We start from the raw sequence: 18,854 nt of genomic DNA, 5'->3' as shown, positions 1-18,854 counted from the left end.
ATTTCAGGTTCAGACAAGTTTCTCCTATCGCATTAACTTAACTGTATGATGAAACTGTACATGCTGATCTTGGTTATTCAAACCAGTCAGGAGATTTCTACATTTTGTAGATTAGAGCTTCAATCTCTTTCTGTCACTGTACACTGCTGTGTTATCTGTATCAATGGATTTCTTTAAAGCAATGTACAGTCAGACTTTGTGACTTTCTCTAAACTTACAAGCTCTGTGTTTCTGTTGTCTTGGCCATATTAGGGTTTAAATTGAGCTTGGCCATATTGCATATAAACTGCTGCATGCAAGAGTCATAGAGTCAAAAAACAAAACCACAACGTGATTTTATTATCAGATATGCTTATATGCTAAAACATAACAAAAAAATGGTTCCGTCATATAAAGTGATTGCATTCATGATCATAGTCTCTCTTTCTGTCTCCAGACCTTTGCTGTGTTTGAGAGTTTGTGTTACTGGGGGGAGACGTTGTGTGCCTCCTGTCCCACCCCGACCACCATCGTCACTGCAGGAACCAGCGGGGTTGTGTGTGTGTGGGACGTATCCATCAACAAGGATAAACTTAACCACATGAAACTCCGACAGGTACGTTTGTCTGCAGGTGTTTTTAGTAACACAGGGTTCAACAATGACCTCTGAAATGTTTTTATACACACATGTACACGCTCAGATTGACCCTGTTGTTCTCCACAGCCGTTATACGGCCACACAGATTCAGTGACGTGTCTGGCTGTGTCTGAAGTCCACAGTCTGATAGTTAGCGGCTCACTTGACCTCACCTGTATTCTGTGGGATATGGAGGAGCTAAGCTACGTCACCCAGCTTGCAGGACACACAAGCAGCATCTCTGCACTGGCTATAAATGAACTGACTGTAAGTCCACCTTCTTGATTTGCCTTTTCCGTATTCTCTACAGACTCTCTTCTCACACTTTTTTTCTATCCTGCCTTTCATCTCTTGTCATTTTTGGCTAGTCACGTTGTTCCTCTTGATTCCGCCCACAGCATGAGGAAGGGAGTACTCTCATTGTTGTCAGCATGCATGTCCTTTCTGTGTTTGTTTTATATTCGCACACATGGGGTGTCAACATAATTTTTTGCTCTGTCCAAGGGTGAGATTGCGTCATGTGCAGGACCTGTGCTCTACCTGTGGACCATGAAGGGTCAGCTGTTGACCTGCTTGGACACTTCCTGCGGGCCTCTGCCAGACATCCTGTGTGTCAGCTTCACTCAGTGGCACGAGTGGGATGCCAGGAACGTCATTGTCACGGGCTGTGCAGACGGCATAATACGGGTAATTATTTATTTTTTTGTGCACACACATAATAATGTTTGTATGAGAGAGAAAGTCTTTGTACGTCTAATAGATCAGACGGACAGGTTGCTTTGTTTTTATACAGTGCACTGTATTCAAATGCAGCAGTCATTACTTTGGTATTAGCCTCACAGGTAGCAGCTTGGATGTCCATCGTGGTATTAATAACAGCATACGGGTTTGTGTGTGGGGTGTTTGAATTCATAAAAGCATATGCTGCCTCTCTGCAATCAAAGCTGCAAACTCAAAATTAGGCTCCACTTGGGAGTGGGTGTCCATGCCACATGCACAGCACGCACACACACACACACACACACACACACACACACACAGTATTATTACTTTATTATTATCTTGAGTTATGGGATGTGCGTCTGCATGCTGGTGCGTATGTGAGTGTGTTTGTTATTATGTTGAATTACGTCTGATTTTGCTACTCGTTATGTGTCTCTCATACAGATATGGAAGACGGAGTACACAAGAACACAATTACCTGGCCCTCCAGAAGCGCCTGTGTCCCCAGGGCAAGACCAAGCAGAGAGAGACGGTAATGTTACAGGCAGAAGGACAGGATATGCATATATGTTTTTGTATTTACAACGACGCCGATGAGCTGAGTGCGTGACAGTAGCAAAACCGTTAAACTGCCCGAGATGCTGCTGCACAAAAAGATAGGATTCTTGTGTTTTGGTTTCAGAAAGAATCCCTTCACTATCTAATTGGATAAATCCTTAAGTGTGAGATGATTATTTTTAACCGCTCATCTCACAGCCAGACAGCGTGGTTCACAGATGAGGGCTTGTAATGCTCACCCCATCCCTCACTAGCATTAGGGCTAGCAGGAATTATGTTGTTATAAAGTTATTAAACATAGAGGCAGTAAACACTGATGAGTAATTCTGCTGACGTGTGTGTGCTTGTATAATTTAGAAAGCAATAATACCCAGATCCAATTTGGCATACGTTGGTTACAGCCTCGCATCACCTCATAGGAGTATTATGCTTGGGAAATTACATTGAGACAAGTCTTTACGTAACACTGAGGCGTTAAAATTCAGGGGATTTTTTTCTCCTTTTAACAGCCTGCTGACCACAGATAAACACAGAGTTAATGCAGTTTTTTACATTTTTTTTGGTGGGGTTAAAAACAGGGTGGACACCTGCCCTGTGATTCTGTTATACATGGGTGTTGATTTTTCTTCTCATCATGTATCCGCAGTGAGCAGCTCATGCCCGGCTAAAGGCTGGGAGAGACATCTGGTGTTGTGTCAAGAGCTGAACAGAAATCAGGCTGTGTCGCAACGTCGCTTCAAGAACAATCCGGCCATCACAGTTCTGGCCATGTCCAGGTACAGTTCAGATAATTTATCTCCTCACACAAAGCAGAGGCGGTATTTAGTTTACATCTAACAGTTTCAAATGCATTTAACCATTGCTGTAGATTTTAAGAAAAAAACAGTTTTAAGTGTCATTTAACTGTATCTCACTCACATTATATGAATATTATGTTCTTTACAGTATTTAACATTTGCTTAAAATGTGGAAAAATGTTCATGTTACTCAAGCACTCGCTCCTCCGTGTAGGAGCCATGCTACTCTGTTGGCGGGCGATGCCTGGGGCCGAGTTTTCACCTGGACCTGTGAGTGAGAAGTGGCAGACACCGAGTACAATCGTGCTTCCAGACAACATCTCTTCACACACTTTATCCTCCCAGAGAGACTCTGACAGATAAATCCATCGGCGCCTCAGGTCTGACACAAGCGGGGCACAGAGACCTGCTGTGTGTCAGATCAGGTGTGTGTGTGTGTGTGTGTGTGTGTGTGTGTGTGTGTGTGTGTGTGTGTGTGTGTGTGTGTGTGTGCGTGTGTGCGTGTGTGCGTGTGTGTGTGTGTGTGTGTGTAATCAGAGACAGCTATGTTACACTTTTTTTTTTTAGGTACATTCAAGTCTCAGGCAGTAAATAATGATGTACCTCCTACATAAATATTTAATTCTGTATTTTTCTTTGTAAATAATGAACAATTAAAAAAATGTTTTAAAACAACAGTTTTCCTAAATCTCCTGCTTTGACCGGGTTTTATCTATTGTATTTTTAATTTTTTTATTTAATTGAAATGTATCTTTTTTTTTGTTGTAGAGGATTCATAAAGGGTAGATCCTGCTGAAAACTCTCCAGAATGTTTTGTTTAAATTTGCACGATGATCTAACCAGCAGCCACAGCAGAAGTCAGCGGTTAAAGTGGGCAGCCTGAAGCTCAAAGCACGGGCAATCTATTCTCAAGTCTTTATAACTGAAGTGTTCAGGGATCTCTAATTCTCACAAACTGCCCGACAAACGAACATTTAATCTAAAAAAAAAAAAAAAAAAGTTAGTATTCACGAGTCAGTATTAACTGCTATGAGAGTGTGTTTTTGTTTTGCTCTGGTAAATGTAGGATGTTAAGTATGTTGTGAATTCTTTCCTCAGCTTTGTTGTTTTTCACAATGTGTTTTCAATCTTTGAAATTTGGCATTTGGATACAAAGACAATTTCAACTCGTTAGTTCATTTATTGTAGCATTTTCTCCACCAGTTTACTGAGATCAAGGCAAGCATGTGTGCATTATAAATGAAGTGGCCTTTCTGCTTGTCCCCGCTCTTTGCACGTGTTTGTGTGTGTGTGTTTATACTTAGGCATGAAGTGTACTATTGGCAATATCAGACCAAACACTGCAGGGCCTCGATATAGAACCGTGAGAGCACAATCTAGGGTATATCAGACTCATTTGAAGAAATCAATTATGAAGTTTAACACTTTGTTAAGACTGAAGCTCCTGTAAGGAACTTTTATTGTAGTCTTAATTTTGGCGCCCCCTGTGGACAATCAGCACCTCTTGTTTTTGTACTGATAATGTCTTCTTGTTGTGTTTTATGATGAAAAATCCAATTATTCTTTTTTCTTAAATAACAATCTAACAATATCATCACCATGGAAACTGATAAAAAAAAAAACTGTTTTGAAGTGTGCTGTTAATCTCCTGGGCTTACACCTACCTGGTGGATATTTTAAAAGCATATACAAATAGTCTGACTCGTCGCTGATGGTTTTGTTTCTTTCTTTCAGATGTATTGTTGGGCTTTGTATTCCTTTGTTGCAGAGACAGGAGAGTGGATAGATTAAGAAATCAGGGAAGGAGAGTGGGGAATGGCATGGGGCAAAGTAGCCACCGGTTGGCTTCAAACCCGGACTCTAGCCACTGTGCATGGGGCGTGCAAACTATACCACTAGGCCAGTAAGGCCCCTTTTTTTTTGTAGGTCATATAGAGGTTTCTGATTTGTACGGCTAATCTTTAAAAAGTATATTTCTTACTCTCTCTCACTCTGAATAATTTACTATTTTTAAAGAAGGTTTACCGTGGAGATTTCAGTGGGTCTCTCTGTGTCTGCCTTTCTCGCCTGCTCTCTCGTGCACATGCACCACTCCTCTCTGTCATAAAGAAAGAGGTCTCTCTCTTTAACCTTTGTGTGTGTGGCTAATTGTGCTAAGTGGAGTAGCTTAATAGAGTGGAAAATAGTCCTCATAATTTTCCCAGAGAGCGAGCAATGACCTTCTCTAAAGACAACGGCCATCTCCATTCTCTCTACGCCGCTGGTTTTATGATATGAAATGTCAAACCATTGAGTTCCTCAGAATAATTAAATCAAATAAATTATTGCACCTAGGCAGAACCATCTTGTAGCCTAACCCAATTATAATGCACTGTAAAGCTAATTATTAACCATGATTACAATTAGTCTAATTTAAATAAATGTAGTCATTAGCGGGTTCATCCAAGTCAGTGAGTTTGAACTGTGGGGGATGATGGTCTCTCTCTCTCCGTCTCTCCCACTCACAGACAGAGGGCTGTGTGGATGTGCATCATTCTCCCGCTCCACGCATCTCCATCTTCATCACATATTTCACACACTGACCTTCACAAAATGGCCTACACCCCTCACCTTTCTTGGGTACTTGGGTATAATGACTGCCGCTGTTTACGCCTCTGCCTTGCTGACCAGACTTTGAAATCAGACGCAGAACACTTCCTGTCCCTTTTTGTTCGTCCATGCTGGAAAATCGAAATAAGGACTTTACAGCCTCTCAGGTTTCTTTGTATTTAATTTATTTAAAATCTTTATTGTCATGCTGAATGAATATGCCCAGTGCAAGACATTGTTTTGTACACCATTATGAAGAAAACCAAATGATATTTATGAAATAAACCAACCTGACATTTCTTCAGAGCTTTAGAAATAAAGGTTACGAGTCTTTTGAAATTAAGATTACTAGATTATATCTGGCTAATATCAGTCTCCAGCTTTTAAACTGAAAGTAAAACAATCGTTATCCAGGGCAACTCTTGAACCTCTGCAGAAAGTATGAAGCTGCTCGAGCCAGTTAGGATAGCTTAGCGTAGCATGAAGTCCACAAATGAGGACACGACTAGCCTGATAACAAACCCTTAGCTGTAAAACTTCAGCTGTAAATAGCCTACAGCAGCTTTCCCCTGGGGTTCTGCACTGGACTATTTCCTGGTTAGGGTTTCTACTGGTTTCCTCACAACTTTGTGTTGACAATGAGACTCAAATAAGTGAAGAAATAGTGTTGTAAAACATTCTGTCAAACCATGTAAACTAAAAAACGTAAGAGTTGCAGATTTTGTACTCTGGGTAAAACCAGTCTCCCCTTCGTCTAGATTTTTTTCTAAGCTCAGTGATTTCATGTTATAGATGTATTTTAACCTGATGAAAATTATTGCGGCAGTGATCGTCTCACCTTTTCCTGGGCTCGACATCAAAAAAGTCTAACTTTGTTTTCAACATGTTTGGAATTAACTTATATCCAAATTCTCACTCTGTCTTATTTCAGTGGTGAGGTTGCTTCTTAGTGTGCAGGGATGATTTTTATGTTATGTTAGGTGAAGTTAAATCCAGGTTAAATGGATAATTCAAACCGGTATTCATACAAATCAAAGACCGTACTCTTTCATGTCAGATCCAGGTGTATATTTATTAATTGTTGTATTAGTGCAGTAATTAAAAATGTAGTTGAAACGTGGTACAATGCCTTACGACACTGCAGTAAGAGAGCCTGGATCCCCGTTTCTTTCCACACAGTCTCCTGAGTTTATGCAGAACATAAAGAGCATTCTTATAAACATCTGGCTCACAGGCCAGCGATGCCAACAAACAAAACAACAGAATTACAAGACCCGAAAAAACTGCTGTGCTGGAATGGAACTGCGCCGAGGAATCACAAAACCCTCATTCACCAACAGTTGTATTATACTTACAGCCAAAAAAAAACCAAATGCTAAATACCATACTGATAGTTCATAAATATATTCTCCTCTGAATGCCACCCAGTCTGCTTTGGAGAGCTGAATCTATGTCTTTAACTTGGAGGAACCCTGACATCCATGTGTCCAGAGCTGCTGAGTTCACAGCTGTTTCTCCTGGAAGAGGATCTGAGCGTACACCGTGTCTGGGCTGGAGGATGAGGGGTCAGGAGTGGAGGAGGCAGGGGGCTGTGGACGCGCTCTGACCAGCTCCAGTTCTGCATATGTCAGACTATCATCCTGTATTACTCGAGGCTGGGAGAGGAGAGGAGGGGGGAGAGTGTGAGAAAATGAAAGGAATGTAGCCCAAAGATTAAGCCAAAGACCAAAATGTATACTGTGCATATTGTGCACGGGGACAGAAAGGAGGAGGGTAAACATCTTGTCTGCATTGAAACTTTTTCTGCAAACAGTAGTAGCCTTCCACTCTCCATGGTAAACATCCTCTTGGTGCTTTTAGCTGCAGAAAGTATGTGTTTACAGGGTTTGTAGGACCTCTTGGAAAACTTGGTTTACTCGAAAAACATTTTGTACAATAGCAGTCCTATCCAGCATCTTCAGATCCTCCTACTTTCACTAATCCAATCAGTGTGTTTGTGCAAATAAGGAAAAGCTCACGTCTCTGGAGCGGGCAGTCACTACAAAATCACAAGAACTGGATTGGTGGAAATACTGATGATCATTAGTTTGAGTAGTTTTCTCCTGTATGTACTTGTTTGACATTTTTATTGTAGATATAAAACCAATGAAGCACTCTAAATAAATAATTGTGTTTGAGAAGCAATAAAACTAAATAGAATTATCAAGCTCATAACTGAATGAAGAGTCGGCAATAAACTCCTGTAGACAATCACGCAGTCGTGAAACAAATTCCCTCTTGTATGAATCTCAACTCTGAAATCGAAAAATCTCCTCATCCTTTTTCCTTAAATAAATACACTTTTACAAATCTAATAAGTGAATAAGTTTACTGTATGATTTAATGGAACAAATGACCGTACAGTATACATGTCGTGCCTGTGTGATGAGTGAGAACAAGCCGACTTACAGTAGAGCTCTTTTTTAACCTTCTGGGCTTCTGAGGTCTCTTTGCGGCAACAGGCACTAAAAAAAAACAGACACAACATTAAATGACAGGAAACAAACGCCAGGAGGAATAAAGTCACAATTATGAAAATGTGGTTGGACAGAAAATCCCCCTTCACTAGCTCTTTTTTTCCTGAAACACAGTCAAGGTGCAGTTTAGGTGTTCAGCAGCGTAAACCGGAGATAAATGCTCGATTTCTTCAATTATAGCATGAATGCTAAAAAATACCCTCATATCAGTGTCACAGTCAAAATTCTAATTCTGGGACTGCATATCTCTCAATTAGTTTCCTTTTTTTGTGATGGGAATTGAGTTATGCTTTTCTTCTTGTGTGATACCTTGAATACTGTTATTTTCTTTACAATGCAAATCCTTTCTGAGGACATGAGCACCCTATGACTCTCATGCATCGAGTATGTCTTTGCAATTTAAACTCCAGCTTGAAAGATAAGGTCTGGTAAATAAAAACTGAATTCTGAGGCCCTCTTTGATCAAAATATAAGGCATGTAAGACGCGTTTACAGTGTTTTCCACCTAATATACTTAAAAAAAAATATATATATTTAGAATTTCCCTCCCTAGAAACACTGAAATATTGTCATACAGATGCCCAAAATCTTAAGACTCAGAGTTTTTGGTGGTGAATGAGATTTATGATTTTAAAGTTGACCAGAATCAGCTATATTGACCAGGTATGCTCACACATACAAGGTATTTGACTAAAATAGACTGTGCTCTCATGTACAAAAGTATAACATTAGTCTAAATATGAATCAATTCAAAAAGAAGTAAACACAATTTAATATGTACAAACCTGATATGCTGAAACAAACATGATAATGAATTTTATAATGTAACATGTAAATATTAAGCATTAAACTCAAGAAGCATTTTTACTCCAAAAATTAATTAAGATATTTATCTGGTCTATATTTTCACATGAAAAAACTATAATCATATTTTTGTTGTTTTCAATTACGTGACCGTTGCCCATTAACCTCTGACCTTTAGTTGTGCGATTTGATTGGTGGATACATATCAGGTGGGACAACATATACCTTTTTTTTTTTCTTTTTTTTTTTACATAAACAAAAGTCACTCACGGTTTCTGGAGGTTTCTACGTATTTCCAATCGATTCAGTCAGGTGTGATAAATTCATGTGTTGAAGAGTGTTAAAGCGAATTCGGCTGATTGTGGTTTATTTTAAAGAGACAATGGCCACCTTTGTCCCAGATGGACTGTACAATTGGGAGGAGGAAGAAGAGGGCAGCCCACCTGTACTGTACGATCTTGTAACTAACGCCATAAACTGGAGGTGAGATACTGTTTTTTCACCTACTCTACTTAGTCTCGCTGTTTCGGTCAAATCTGTGACCGTGTCAACTGGTGATTTTCAGTCGAATGTTACCGTGGTTGTCGTAGCAACAGGATATGTTGAAAACTGAAATGGACCTGGTCTTGTCGTTTTTCATTATAATGATAATAGTCCTCAGGTATATTACGATTATTTCCATTGTCCATAAATCTGCTACAAATAGTGTTTTTAAACTTTCTCAGTTTTTGCTCACAGCTAAAGGATTTTCAAAATCCACAGTTGCTTTTGCAGTTTGATATTGCTTTGATTGTGATTGTTGCTGTAAATGTTGTTTTCTGTGCATATTAGGTCCAAAAACCCAGTCAAGACGTCCCAGGTAGACTTTATTTGTAAAGGTCTTAAACCACTGTCCATAATGGGCCTTTGAGTTTTATCTCTCTGAGAGATTACATCCTGGCCTACCTTTGGCTGGTATGTGTGGCGGTGGCTCCTCGGGTAGTTTAGGTGGTGTTACTGTAATTCTTCTGTCAGTTTTCTGTCTTGTAGCTTTCCTCTGGGCTCTTGGGGAGGAACTGGAGCAGCTGCTGGAGCTGGTTACAGTCTCTCCCGAGCTGCATGGACAAAGGAGAGATTTTATAGTTTTAATTAATTTAAATTAAAGGTAACTGCAACAATTATTTCTTCTAATAATTTAGGGCAAGAATGTTTCCAAGCAATAATGAAGGCCCCTCCCAAGTTCTCAGAGCCCATATTGACTTCATTAAATTGTTAGCACCAGTGATCCAAAGCAGAAATATAAAACTAACAATGACTCCTCAAGAGAGAAAACATCGTCTTGCATTTGAACAGCAAAACATAGCAATGACTTTAAAACACTTTTCATAATTTAAAACATTTATTTTGTCTTTTAGTTGACTTCAAAATGTGTCAGTTAATTATGTCAGCTCAAGTTTAAATGAATATGTGTTTACCTGCTCTCTGGACACCTGACCAGAAGATAACTTGCTGTGGAGACAGTAGCAAAACAACAAACATGTTGACTTAACAAAAAAGTATTCCAGTATCTATTATCTCTAATCTATTATAGTTACAAAGGTTATGAATGTTTTGTTTTACCCTTGAGCCTGTGTTGTCTGTAAAAGTATTGGCATGTAAGAACCAGAGTGAACAGGAAGATGGAAAGAAGGCCAAGCGAGCATATCAACACAGCACACAAATAGACGTCTGTCAGAGAAACAAAACGAGAAAAGGTAATCAGAACATTAAAAAAAAAAGACTTGCTATATAAAACACAAGTGGGGCAACAGATGAAAAGAAAATTACCTGCAAATAAACGCCAGAGTCCTTCACTGGTAGGATCCTCATGAGTTAGATGCACTGGACAAATAACAGGAAGAAGAAAGTCAGCACAAGCGGTACATAGAGGGTGGAAACACTGCGCCCAGACTTAGTATCTTTGTAAATAGCTTTTGTCTGAGGGCACCGACCCAATACAGCCGACAGCCGACAGCCTCAGCGGTTTCCAGAAATATCAAAACTGCTGTCTTGAAGGGAGTTACTTCTGCAGCATCAGCCCACCACGAACAACACACACACACATATATACACATATACACACACACACAGGGCCGGCTGTATTGCTGTTCTTGGACGGTGTTCGGGGCTTCCCCATTACTTCCCTCTGTTGGCTGCTTCACAATTGTTTAATGCTGCCTTTTCCTTTGTGCACTTCTTGGTGTGAAAAGACAACGCATAAGGAAGTTGTTGTCAGTGCGTGCCAATGAATGATGGGTTGTGTCGAGGTCAGGGTTATTTAACAAGAGGTTGAGGAGAGTGAACAGAGGCTGTGTACATAAATTACTTAGTCTCCGCTCCACGTAATGAGTTTTTAATATGTCTTTTAAACACAGGTTGATAAACATATTAATAAGAAATGATAAGATGTTCGCTCTAATTGACTTCCAGCCTGTTTCCAGACCACTGACTGAACTGCCTGCAAAACAGTCAGACGTGGTCTCGGGCCGTTCAGTCTGAATAACGTGATAATTAATGTCAGGGACGAACACAAAGGCAGTTGCATTATGACCAGACGCAAAACGCAGCATCAAAAATATATCCGATAATTCAGTGAATAGTTCAATAGACAAGTAAAACAGGAGAACACAACATTATAAAACAACAACACAACACTAGTTATGTGTTTTTAAGAGATACTGCTGCCTGTTTTTGAGTTTGATTTCTTTCAGTATGTATCCAGTCAAACAGACAACATAGAAAACAGTTAAAGACTCTAAAACAGGGAAATGTAAGAAAAGAGCCCCGGGTTATTTAGTTTAGCTTTTTTGCTGAGATCGTCATAAAGATGCTAATTTTGATTGACAAATATGGGACTGCATTAAATTATATGGCATTCCTCCTTTCATTTTGTTCATCCATTCTTTTTCACAAATTATAAAATACCGACTGACACAGACAAAGAAGAAAAAAAAAGGTACAGAAATGACTTTAACTCATCTGATCATAGGCTGCATTTAACATGCAGCTCTTGACGGTGTGAGCAGTTAACAGTAAATGCAAGTTAACCACATATCTGACCTTTACACTGTGGGTAACCACCAAACCTCTCTGCTGCATGCAGGCGCGTGTAAACAGGTTGGATGTTATAGCACACACGCTCACTACAGATTTATCTACACAAGGTGTTGCGTTACCTAACTGAGCCAGAAAAAAAATATACCGCACAGATTTTTTCCCGAAAGCTAAAAACCATCAGGTGAAGGTTAAAAATGCATCTGCAGCCCAGCTGTGATGACACGAGACAGAACGATGAACCCTCGGCTGGAACAGGGCCGAGTCAGAAACCTGAAGCCGCAGAGAGGTGCCTAATAAAAAAACATGCAAGTGCGCAGATGGTCTGCACATTTGATCAGTTTTAAAAAGCAGAACCAAAAACCCTCAACCTGAAGATCTCAAGTTAGGATTTATGACAAATGATCTCACATCCGTGCAAAAATCTTTCGAGTAAAAGTAGCCACAATTATCTCAGTGGGGTGTAGCCTCTGCTCTTAGATCTGCAGAACCAAATCTGCAGACTGAGGAGTTCCCTGGATTACAGTTACAGCTGAGTTCTCTCTTTGTTTACCATCATAATGTCAGCTTCTGGTCTTGTGGTCAACGCATGTCGGAGATGCCTGAGGTTGTGTGGCTTCCTCAGAGGGACATTGCCCTGAATATAGGTCAGGGCGTTGTTCGATGGCTGTGTCTGATTCAAAACTCTTTGCTTACTTAAATAAGGACTATAAAGGCACATCGTGCAATTCAATCAGGTGTAGTCATGTCTACAGCTCTGTAAAAGCAGTGGTTCCCACAACTGATGGCCATCAATCCAAAAACATCATATAAAGGATAAACTATGTAAAGATTACGGTGTGTGATCTACATGAGTTTTTAATCTATCATGTTCAAATCATACTGTATATGGGGGCTAAATATTTTCCAATGCATGTGACTTGTGCAGTGAATTTTCTCCTGAGGCTCGCATAAAAGTAGACCCAGAATGCTGATGTCATGTGTTTCAGCGTCTTTGAACGTAGCCAGCTCAGCAACACTCTACCTTTTCCTCCTCCTCACACACACACAGGGTGATATTGTTGAGTGTGGTTTGGCCGTGTGAGCTCATTGTTTTGAGATGGAAATGCCAGAGGATTGGGGTCAGACTCAAACACATATAGGCACAACGTTCAGCAAATAGTCCCAGCGAGAGCCAGGAAATACACGCCACGCGATTTTATTTGCCCTTTTGTCCTTAAATAATAACTGCTGCAACTCCTCTTTTTTTCGGTAATTTCCACAGCCAGATAACACGTACAGCATGTCTCACTAATGTGTGTGGCTGTAAGGGAATTCCTCGGAAAGAATATTCCATGGAAAACATTTCAGGGTAATAACACCAGAAGTCCCCTCTTGTGTTTATTTCTCTCTTGTCAGCGACCAGGGTAGAGCTAAAGTGTTTTCAAAGAAGTAGTAAAATGTGTATATCTTGTCAAATGATGATTCACCACCCTATACTGCAGTTTGACTGTTTTTCCAGAGATATTTATTTTTCTTTTATTGACTGAATCTATTCGAGGCAAAGTCAATATTTCTTGCATTTGATCAACCAACCAAAGACTAAAAAGTTGAAGTCATCTGCATCCCGACTGCAGATATTGATGAGCTCGATGCAAATGTGAAAATGCTGAAGGGCTTAACTCAAGGAAACACACACAGAATTGATACGGGGGTAAACTCAACCTCATGATGTATAGATTTACAGCATCTTAAACTGGGAAGCCCCAAGCCCTCAATTCTGAACATTCATTCATTGACACCCTTTTTGGAGTAGACTTCCACTGCTCGTGTTCTTTAGCACGCTTTGTTGTAGACTACAATAGTTCAAGTCGGTTAGCGTTACATGCACCGCGTCAGCCATTACCACGACAATAGCCCACGTCGTTGTGATGATACCAGAGGGGGGAATATTAGCCTGCTAATAATGAAAATGGTGTCTGGAGATGTGCTCCCATTAAGTTTAGTGGAAGGGTAAGGCTTCTGCAAGCTGATGGCGTTTGTCCAGCCGAAGTGCAAGTCGCTGTCGAGGCCAACAACTGCTTTGAGAGTTGAAATGATGCATGAGGAAAGTGAACTGGAACGGAGGGCTGATTTTGCAACTTGTCAACGAAGTGCCTGCTACTTTTACTCTTTACATCGAGTAGACCGTGTGTGTGTTTCAGGATTGGTTTTGTAGGATAGGTAGGTTGAAATGCTTTTTTTCTTTAAGATTTATTTTTGGGCGTTTAGCCTTCACTTGATAGGACAGTGGATAGAGAAGGAAACCGTGAGAGGGAGTGGGGAACTGACTGTTAAATATGAATGAATGAAGCCTGAGTGACGTCAGCCATGTGTTACTGCAGGGGGCTCTGGAGGCTCATCGGCAGCAGCCGCCATTCTGGAAATCCTGTCTCAGCCTAACTTTCAGTCAACCTAAGGACAGGCTGAGAGCTGAGGCGGGTTTTAAGTCTCTTGACGAGTATTGAGATATATTTCCTTTTTAAAATTCGAGGATTGTATAATGTCTGTTTTATATGACTGCCTTTGTTACTTTTTATTACATATATTATGATACACATATTGTGGTTTGATTGTTTTTACATATAATTAGACGTATCACTGATATTTTAACAATTGTAATATGTTATACACTGTAGTTGTGTAATTATATTAAAGGGCCATTCTCTTTGTAACACAGGGTCAAGCAAAGAGTCCTGTGCCATACCTAAGGGAAGAAAATACATCCTCTCCCCCTCCCAAGAAGAAGACTGCAATGTCAGAGCTTTTTGGGGAGCTCTTCAGAACAGAGGAACAGACAAGGCCCAGATCATTGAGGAGGAAGTCACCACATACAAGTTGGCAGACTGCATTCATGTGGAGTACAGGTTTGTTAATTGAAATGGTCAATTCATGTTTACTGAAGCACAGGTTTATAAATTGGCTATATTGAAATAGCCAATTTATGGGGCACTGGTGGCGCAATGGTCAAGCGGGCGACCCGGGTTCACATCCCACCTGTGGCCTCTTTCCCGCATTATGTTATTTTATTTTACATGTAATTTTACAATACACCATACACCAGGAATGTGTATGAATTTGTTTTTGCTTCAAAGTAAAATAAATAGTTTTAAAATGAAAAAAGTAGCTCTCTTTCTTTATCCCTTGCTATTCTGTAAAATTTGCCGAAAACACTTAACACTGGAAACACTTTAACGGCCCGGGCCATCAGAACCGAACCGAACCGTGAACCGTGACCAAAAATCCGAGGTACGTATTGAACCGTGTGCTGACTGTATTGTTGCATCCCTAACATTCATCCTTGCATCAGTTATAATGGACCCTGTGTTTTTCCACAGACTGATTAGAGTGTGTTAAAGTCCTAATTAGTTACCTGTCAGCTGTGTGGTGCTGGTACCATTGGATGATGCTCGCCACGTGTTTCTGTGTTTGTGAATCTCTTGAACTCTACAGGTGTAGAAACCCTGATCCGGCCCGCTCAGGTTCAGAATCCGCAACCGGTACACCTCTCCCTCCACTTCCTCATACAGACGAAACTTTGGCTGGGTGAAACGACGGGTGTAGTTCCCATAGATCTTCATTTTCTTTATGCCCAACTTCACAAGCAGTACCTGAGATGGCTCGGGCGAAGGAGGCGAGGGGGACGGAGACGGGGACGGAGACGGGGACGGGGACGGAGACGGGGACGGAGGAGGTGAGAGAGTGGGAGCAGCAAGAGGAGAGAAGAACCAGCGGAGGATGAGGACACTGTTGCTCCTCTTCCTCTGAGACACCAGGCAGGAGAGGGTGATGTTGTCTTTCTCTGTTGCCATGACAACAGGTCCAGGGGTCACGGTCACATTCAGGGCATGACAGACCTCTGTGGGCCAAGGACAGAAACAGTACAGGGGGTAAGTACAACTGAAAATGTTTTAGCATACATTGAATGTGTTGAAAACTATCTTTTCTGTCTAAAGAATATGTGTTCTCTCTTTTTTTCAATATTTGTGCTTCTTGAATTGACCACATTTAAACAGCGGCCATTTTTCGTCTGACATCATGCTCAGGGAATCTCAAATACTGTTATAGTGTCCCACTGCTGTGTTTCAGGTTATAAGTCAACAATATATAATATATAACAACAGCAAATATTAGCATTCACACACCTACTAGCTAATATCAGCATGAGGTAGGAAGTGGTGAAAGCTAACATTACCACAAGTTATATGCTACAAAAGGTGAGGGGTAACCTCTGGCCAACATCATGTTAGCTAGGAATTTGTTGAATGCTAATTCAACTAATGCCTAGCTAACAGCAAGGTAGGGTTAACGGAAATAATGAAAAAAATAGATTTTTGTTAACTTAAATTAAAATAAAAACAAGACCCGACAAAAAAAAAAAAAACTGAAACTGTAAAATGTGTTTAGAAAACTTAATACAATAAAGTTACAGAGAAAAAGTCTGGTTAAGGTCTTTGTCTATTCATTTCATACATACGGCTTATATCTTAGGTGGGTATTTAATATATCTTCCAGTTTTTTTTTAGCTCTAGTTGTTTCACACTAAAGTTGAATTTGAATAAACTGTGTAATGGTGTTTTTACAACACAAGACTTTTTTTGTCCTTTTTGGTTGTCACCCCTGACAAGTATCACGAAAAAAAACCCAATCATAACCGTTAAACTAATAAAAACTGAACTAAATGTATGCATTAAAAAGACTGAACTGAACTGACAAGCCAGCTTTAAAACCGTTTTAAACTTAACTGAAAAAGAACTCAGAAAGTCAAACGTAGTAACAATAAAAAAATCGCGCCTATTGTAACTTATGATGTCACTCCAGATCTCACATCTAAAGGTCTTTTCTGTTGCTAATTAATAGTCATGCTCTTAAATTATTGCATATTTTTATGTTCCCTCAGTTTATAAGACTTTTGACCTCTGACCCAGCAGCATAACAAACTAACAGTATTTTGTTTGCTCCTCTGGCATCAAGAGGAGAAAAGGCCACCATGTGAATATGAGAAATTATGTACTTTTTTTTGCAGGTTTTATGCATGTCCTGCTTTATGACTGTATTGAATTAAACCTAACCACAAAGTTAGTCATTTCCAGACATAGGGACAATCACATAGCACTATGGTCTTGTAGCTTGTGTGACCCCTCCCTGCTTAGTAAATGAGTAATTAAGTAGAGTTGGTAATGTGCCTCACATGGAAAAAATTCTGAGTTCACTTTTTCAAGATGTTTGATTTCCTGCCAATTAGACATAATTGCTGCATTTAGTCAAAGTAAGTTTATATGCACACCCACAGTGGCTGCTTGGATTTATGGTGTTCGTGCTCACACTATCACTGTTTCTGCTTAGACATGTCATTCCATCACTTGATGGGAATTTAGGCTATAATTGTTTGACAGTGTTAGAGGACTTGGAATGAGAAAACACACTCTGCTTGCCCTGTTTTTTTTTTTTTTTTACTAGCCTGTGTTTGATTCTTCTGCCAGCTGGGTCAAGTCTGTCCAGAAGAGACATGAAGTCTGGACACAACATGTGAGTGATCAGTAAGAGAAAGAGAATCTACAGGTGGGAAACGTTCATCTTCAGTACGGTAAACCCACAAACAGGCAGAGACAAACACGACAACGACGATAACAGGGACCATCTGGGCTTGCTTTTTCTTTTTTTCTTTTTCGTTGTTGTTGTGTTTGTTGGGGAATCTCCCTCTAGGTCTGTCTAACACTATTCAATGTGACATCAAAAAGCACAAACAGAGACTGAAACCAAAGTCAAAATGTAACATAACCATAAAATGACAGGGAAGGAAACATGAGTTTATGGAAGTTTAGAGAATGCAAATTGTTTGAGGCTTTCTCTGATCACAAAAACTTTTTTTTAAAAGTCTGCAACTGGTTTATTTTAAGCAATTTGTCAGTATCGTCACTATCGCACTTTTAACTCATGCACTTGCAACTTTTGGTGGTTGTTAAAAAAAAAAACTTTTTGTACATTTGATGTTCTTTTCATGCTTAAGTTATATAAAAAAACCCTCAAACTTTTAGCTTACAGAGTGATGTTTGTAGGTTGATAAATCAAGTACCTAAGATGCATTCTCTTTCTTTCTATCTGCTTCCTCGCCTACTTATTGTTTTATATTTTTGTAAACAAGGTAAACTTACCTGTGACCAGAGCCTTAGTCAGGACAAGGACCACTATAGAGAAGTACATTTTCCACAGTCAGCAGCGAATCCATAAACCCAGACAACTGCACAACACTTACACAAGCAGCTACATTGAAAACAGCGCCTGACTCCTACACCCATCAGAGCCCTTACCCACCATTAACTCCTCTCCTCTTTCTCCTCTTTTCTGTGTAATATGAAACAGTAAATGCTCTGTTCCCACTTAGAAACTCCCACTCACTCTCCCAGCTCTCTCTCTCTCTCTCTCTCCCTCTCTCTCTCCTTCTCTCTGTGTCCTGCAAAACGTAGGAAATGTCATTTCCTGTGTTCCTATGAGGAGTCTTGGACTGTGGCCCAAAGCCCTAAAACTCTAAAAGCGAGGGTCAAGTCTCGTGGTTTTGTGTGTGTGTGTGCGCCTGTCGCACTGTGGGTCATTTTGAGAAGCATATACGCTGAGCATGCATTTCCATCAACAAGATTTTTCTCCAAATGTAGGCCCCAGCTTGCATCTCTAACTAAAGCCTACAGCGCTACTGCTGATGGGTTTTTTTTTTTGTCTATAAGCTCTGTGTCTGTGTGTCTGCATGCATGTGTTCATGCATTTATGTTGCGTGTGTGTGTGTGCAGGGACCTCTCCCTGTCTGGCTGCTGGACAGAGTGGCATGGGCTTGTCTCTGGCTGTGGTTGTCAGACTGTCCCAGTGGTATGAAGCCTGCTGCTTTATTGGGCAAGCTAAACTGCTGAGGCAGGGCTTCTGCTGGCGCTCCGAGCTATGCCAAAGCCAAACGGAATCACACAACAGGTTTAACCCTTCAGGTCGCCTGTAGGATGGATTCTCTCAAAAAGTATAGAGTCAGAGGAAAGTGTACCAGCTGGGTTGATGATCTGTTTTTTCCTACTGTGACTTTTAAGATAGTAATTGTATCAGAGTTTGTTGTGCTGAAGTAGCTTTAATCTAATAGTAGCCATGTGTTTAAGTGCGAAAATTATAATTCAGATGAGT

At 40.3% G+C, this 18,854-nt stretch overlaps 2 protein-coding genes across 3 annotated transcripts in view; one reads left to right on the top strand and one right to left on the bottom strand.

Moving 5' to 3' along the window:
• wdfy4 (WDFY family member 4) overlaps positions 1-3,369 on the top strand; it is a 51,039-nt gene extending 47,670 nt beyond the window's left edge. For both annotated transcript variants that reach the window (XM_061039682.1, XM_061039681.1), the window contains exons 59-64: positions 437-595; positions 704-883; positions 1,121-1,303; positions 1,784-1,871; positions 2,544-2,673; positions 2,909-3,369. In XM_061039682.1, the coding sequence (XP_060895665.1) occupies positions 437-595; positions 704-883; positions 1,121-1,303; positions 1,784-1,871; positions 2,544-2,673; positions 2,909-2,972 (804 nt within the window). In that variant the 3' untranslated portion in view covers positions 2,973-3,369. The remainder of the gene's footprint in view (positions 1-436; positions 596-703; positions 884-1,120; positions 1,304-1,783; positions 1,872-2,543; positions 2,674-2,908) is intronic.
• Positions 3,370-6,336: 2,967 nt separating this feature from the next.
• On the bottom strand, positions 6,337-18,086 carry vstm4a (V-set and transmembrane domain containing 4a). Its single transcript, XM_061039683.1, has 8 exons — positions 17,849-18,086; positions 15,067-15,552; positions 10,410-10,463; positions 10,203-10,310; positions 10,058-10,091; positions 9,549-9,697; positions 7,732-7,787; positions 6,337-6,938 (listed from the first exon to the last, which is right to left on the bottom strand). The coding sequence occupies exons 1-8, from the start codon at positions 17,895-17,897 to the stop codon at positions 6,786-6,788; spliced, it is 1,089 nt and encodes a 362-aa protein (XP_060895666.1). The 5' UTR covers positions 17,898-18,086; the 3' UTR covers positions 6,337-6,785.
• Between the last annotated feature and the right edge of the window lie 768 nt (positions 18,087-18,854).

This window comes from Labrus mixtus, chromosome 6 (genome assembly GCF_963584025.1).
Source record: "Labrus mixtus chromosome 6, fLabMix1.1, whole genome shotgun sequence".
Lineage (NCBI taxonomy): Eukaryota > Metazoa > Chordata > Actinopteri > Labriformes > Labridae > Labrus > Labrus mixtus.
This window is presented reverse-complemented; position numbering and strand designations above follow the sequence as displayed.

What these genes read in the sequence shown, in the direction of transcription:
- vstm4a (XM_061039683.1), bottom strand. Translation starts at nt 17,897, where the DNA reads ATGTACTTCTCTATAGTGGTCCTTGTCCTGACTAAGGCTCTGGTCACA. An exon ending in GACTAAGGCTCTGGTCACAG is followed by an intron (nt 15,553 to 17,848) that starts GTAAGTTTACCT and finishes CTTGGCCCACAG; the next exon opens with AGGTCTGTCATGCCCTGAAT. An exon ending in GCCACACATACCAGCCAAAG is followed by an intron (nt 7,788 to 9,548) that starts GTAGGCCAGGAT and finishes GTTTTTTTTTAG; the next exon opens with TGCCTGTTGCCGCAAAGAGA.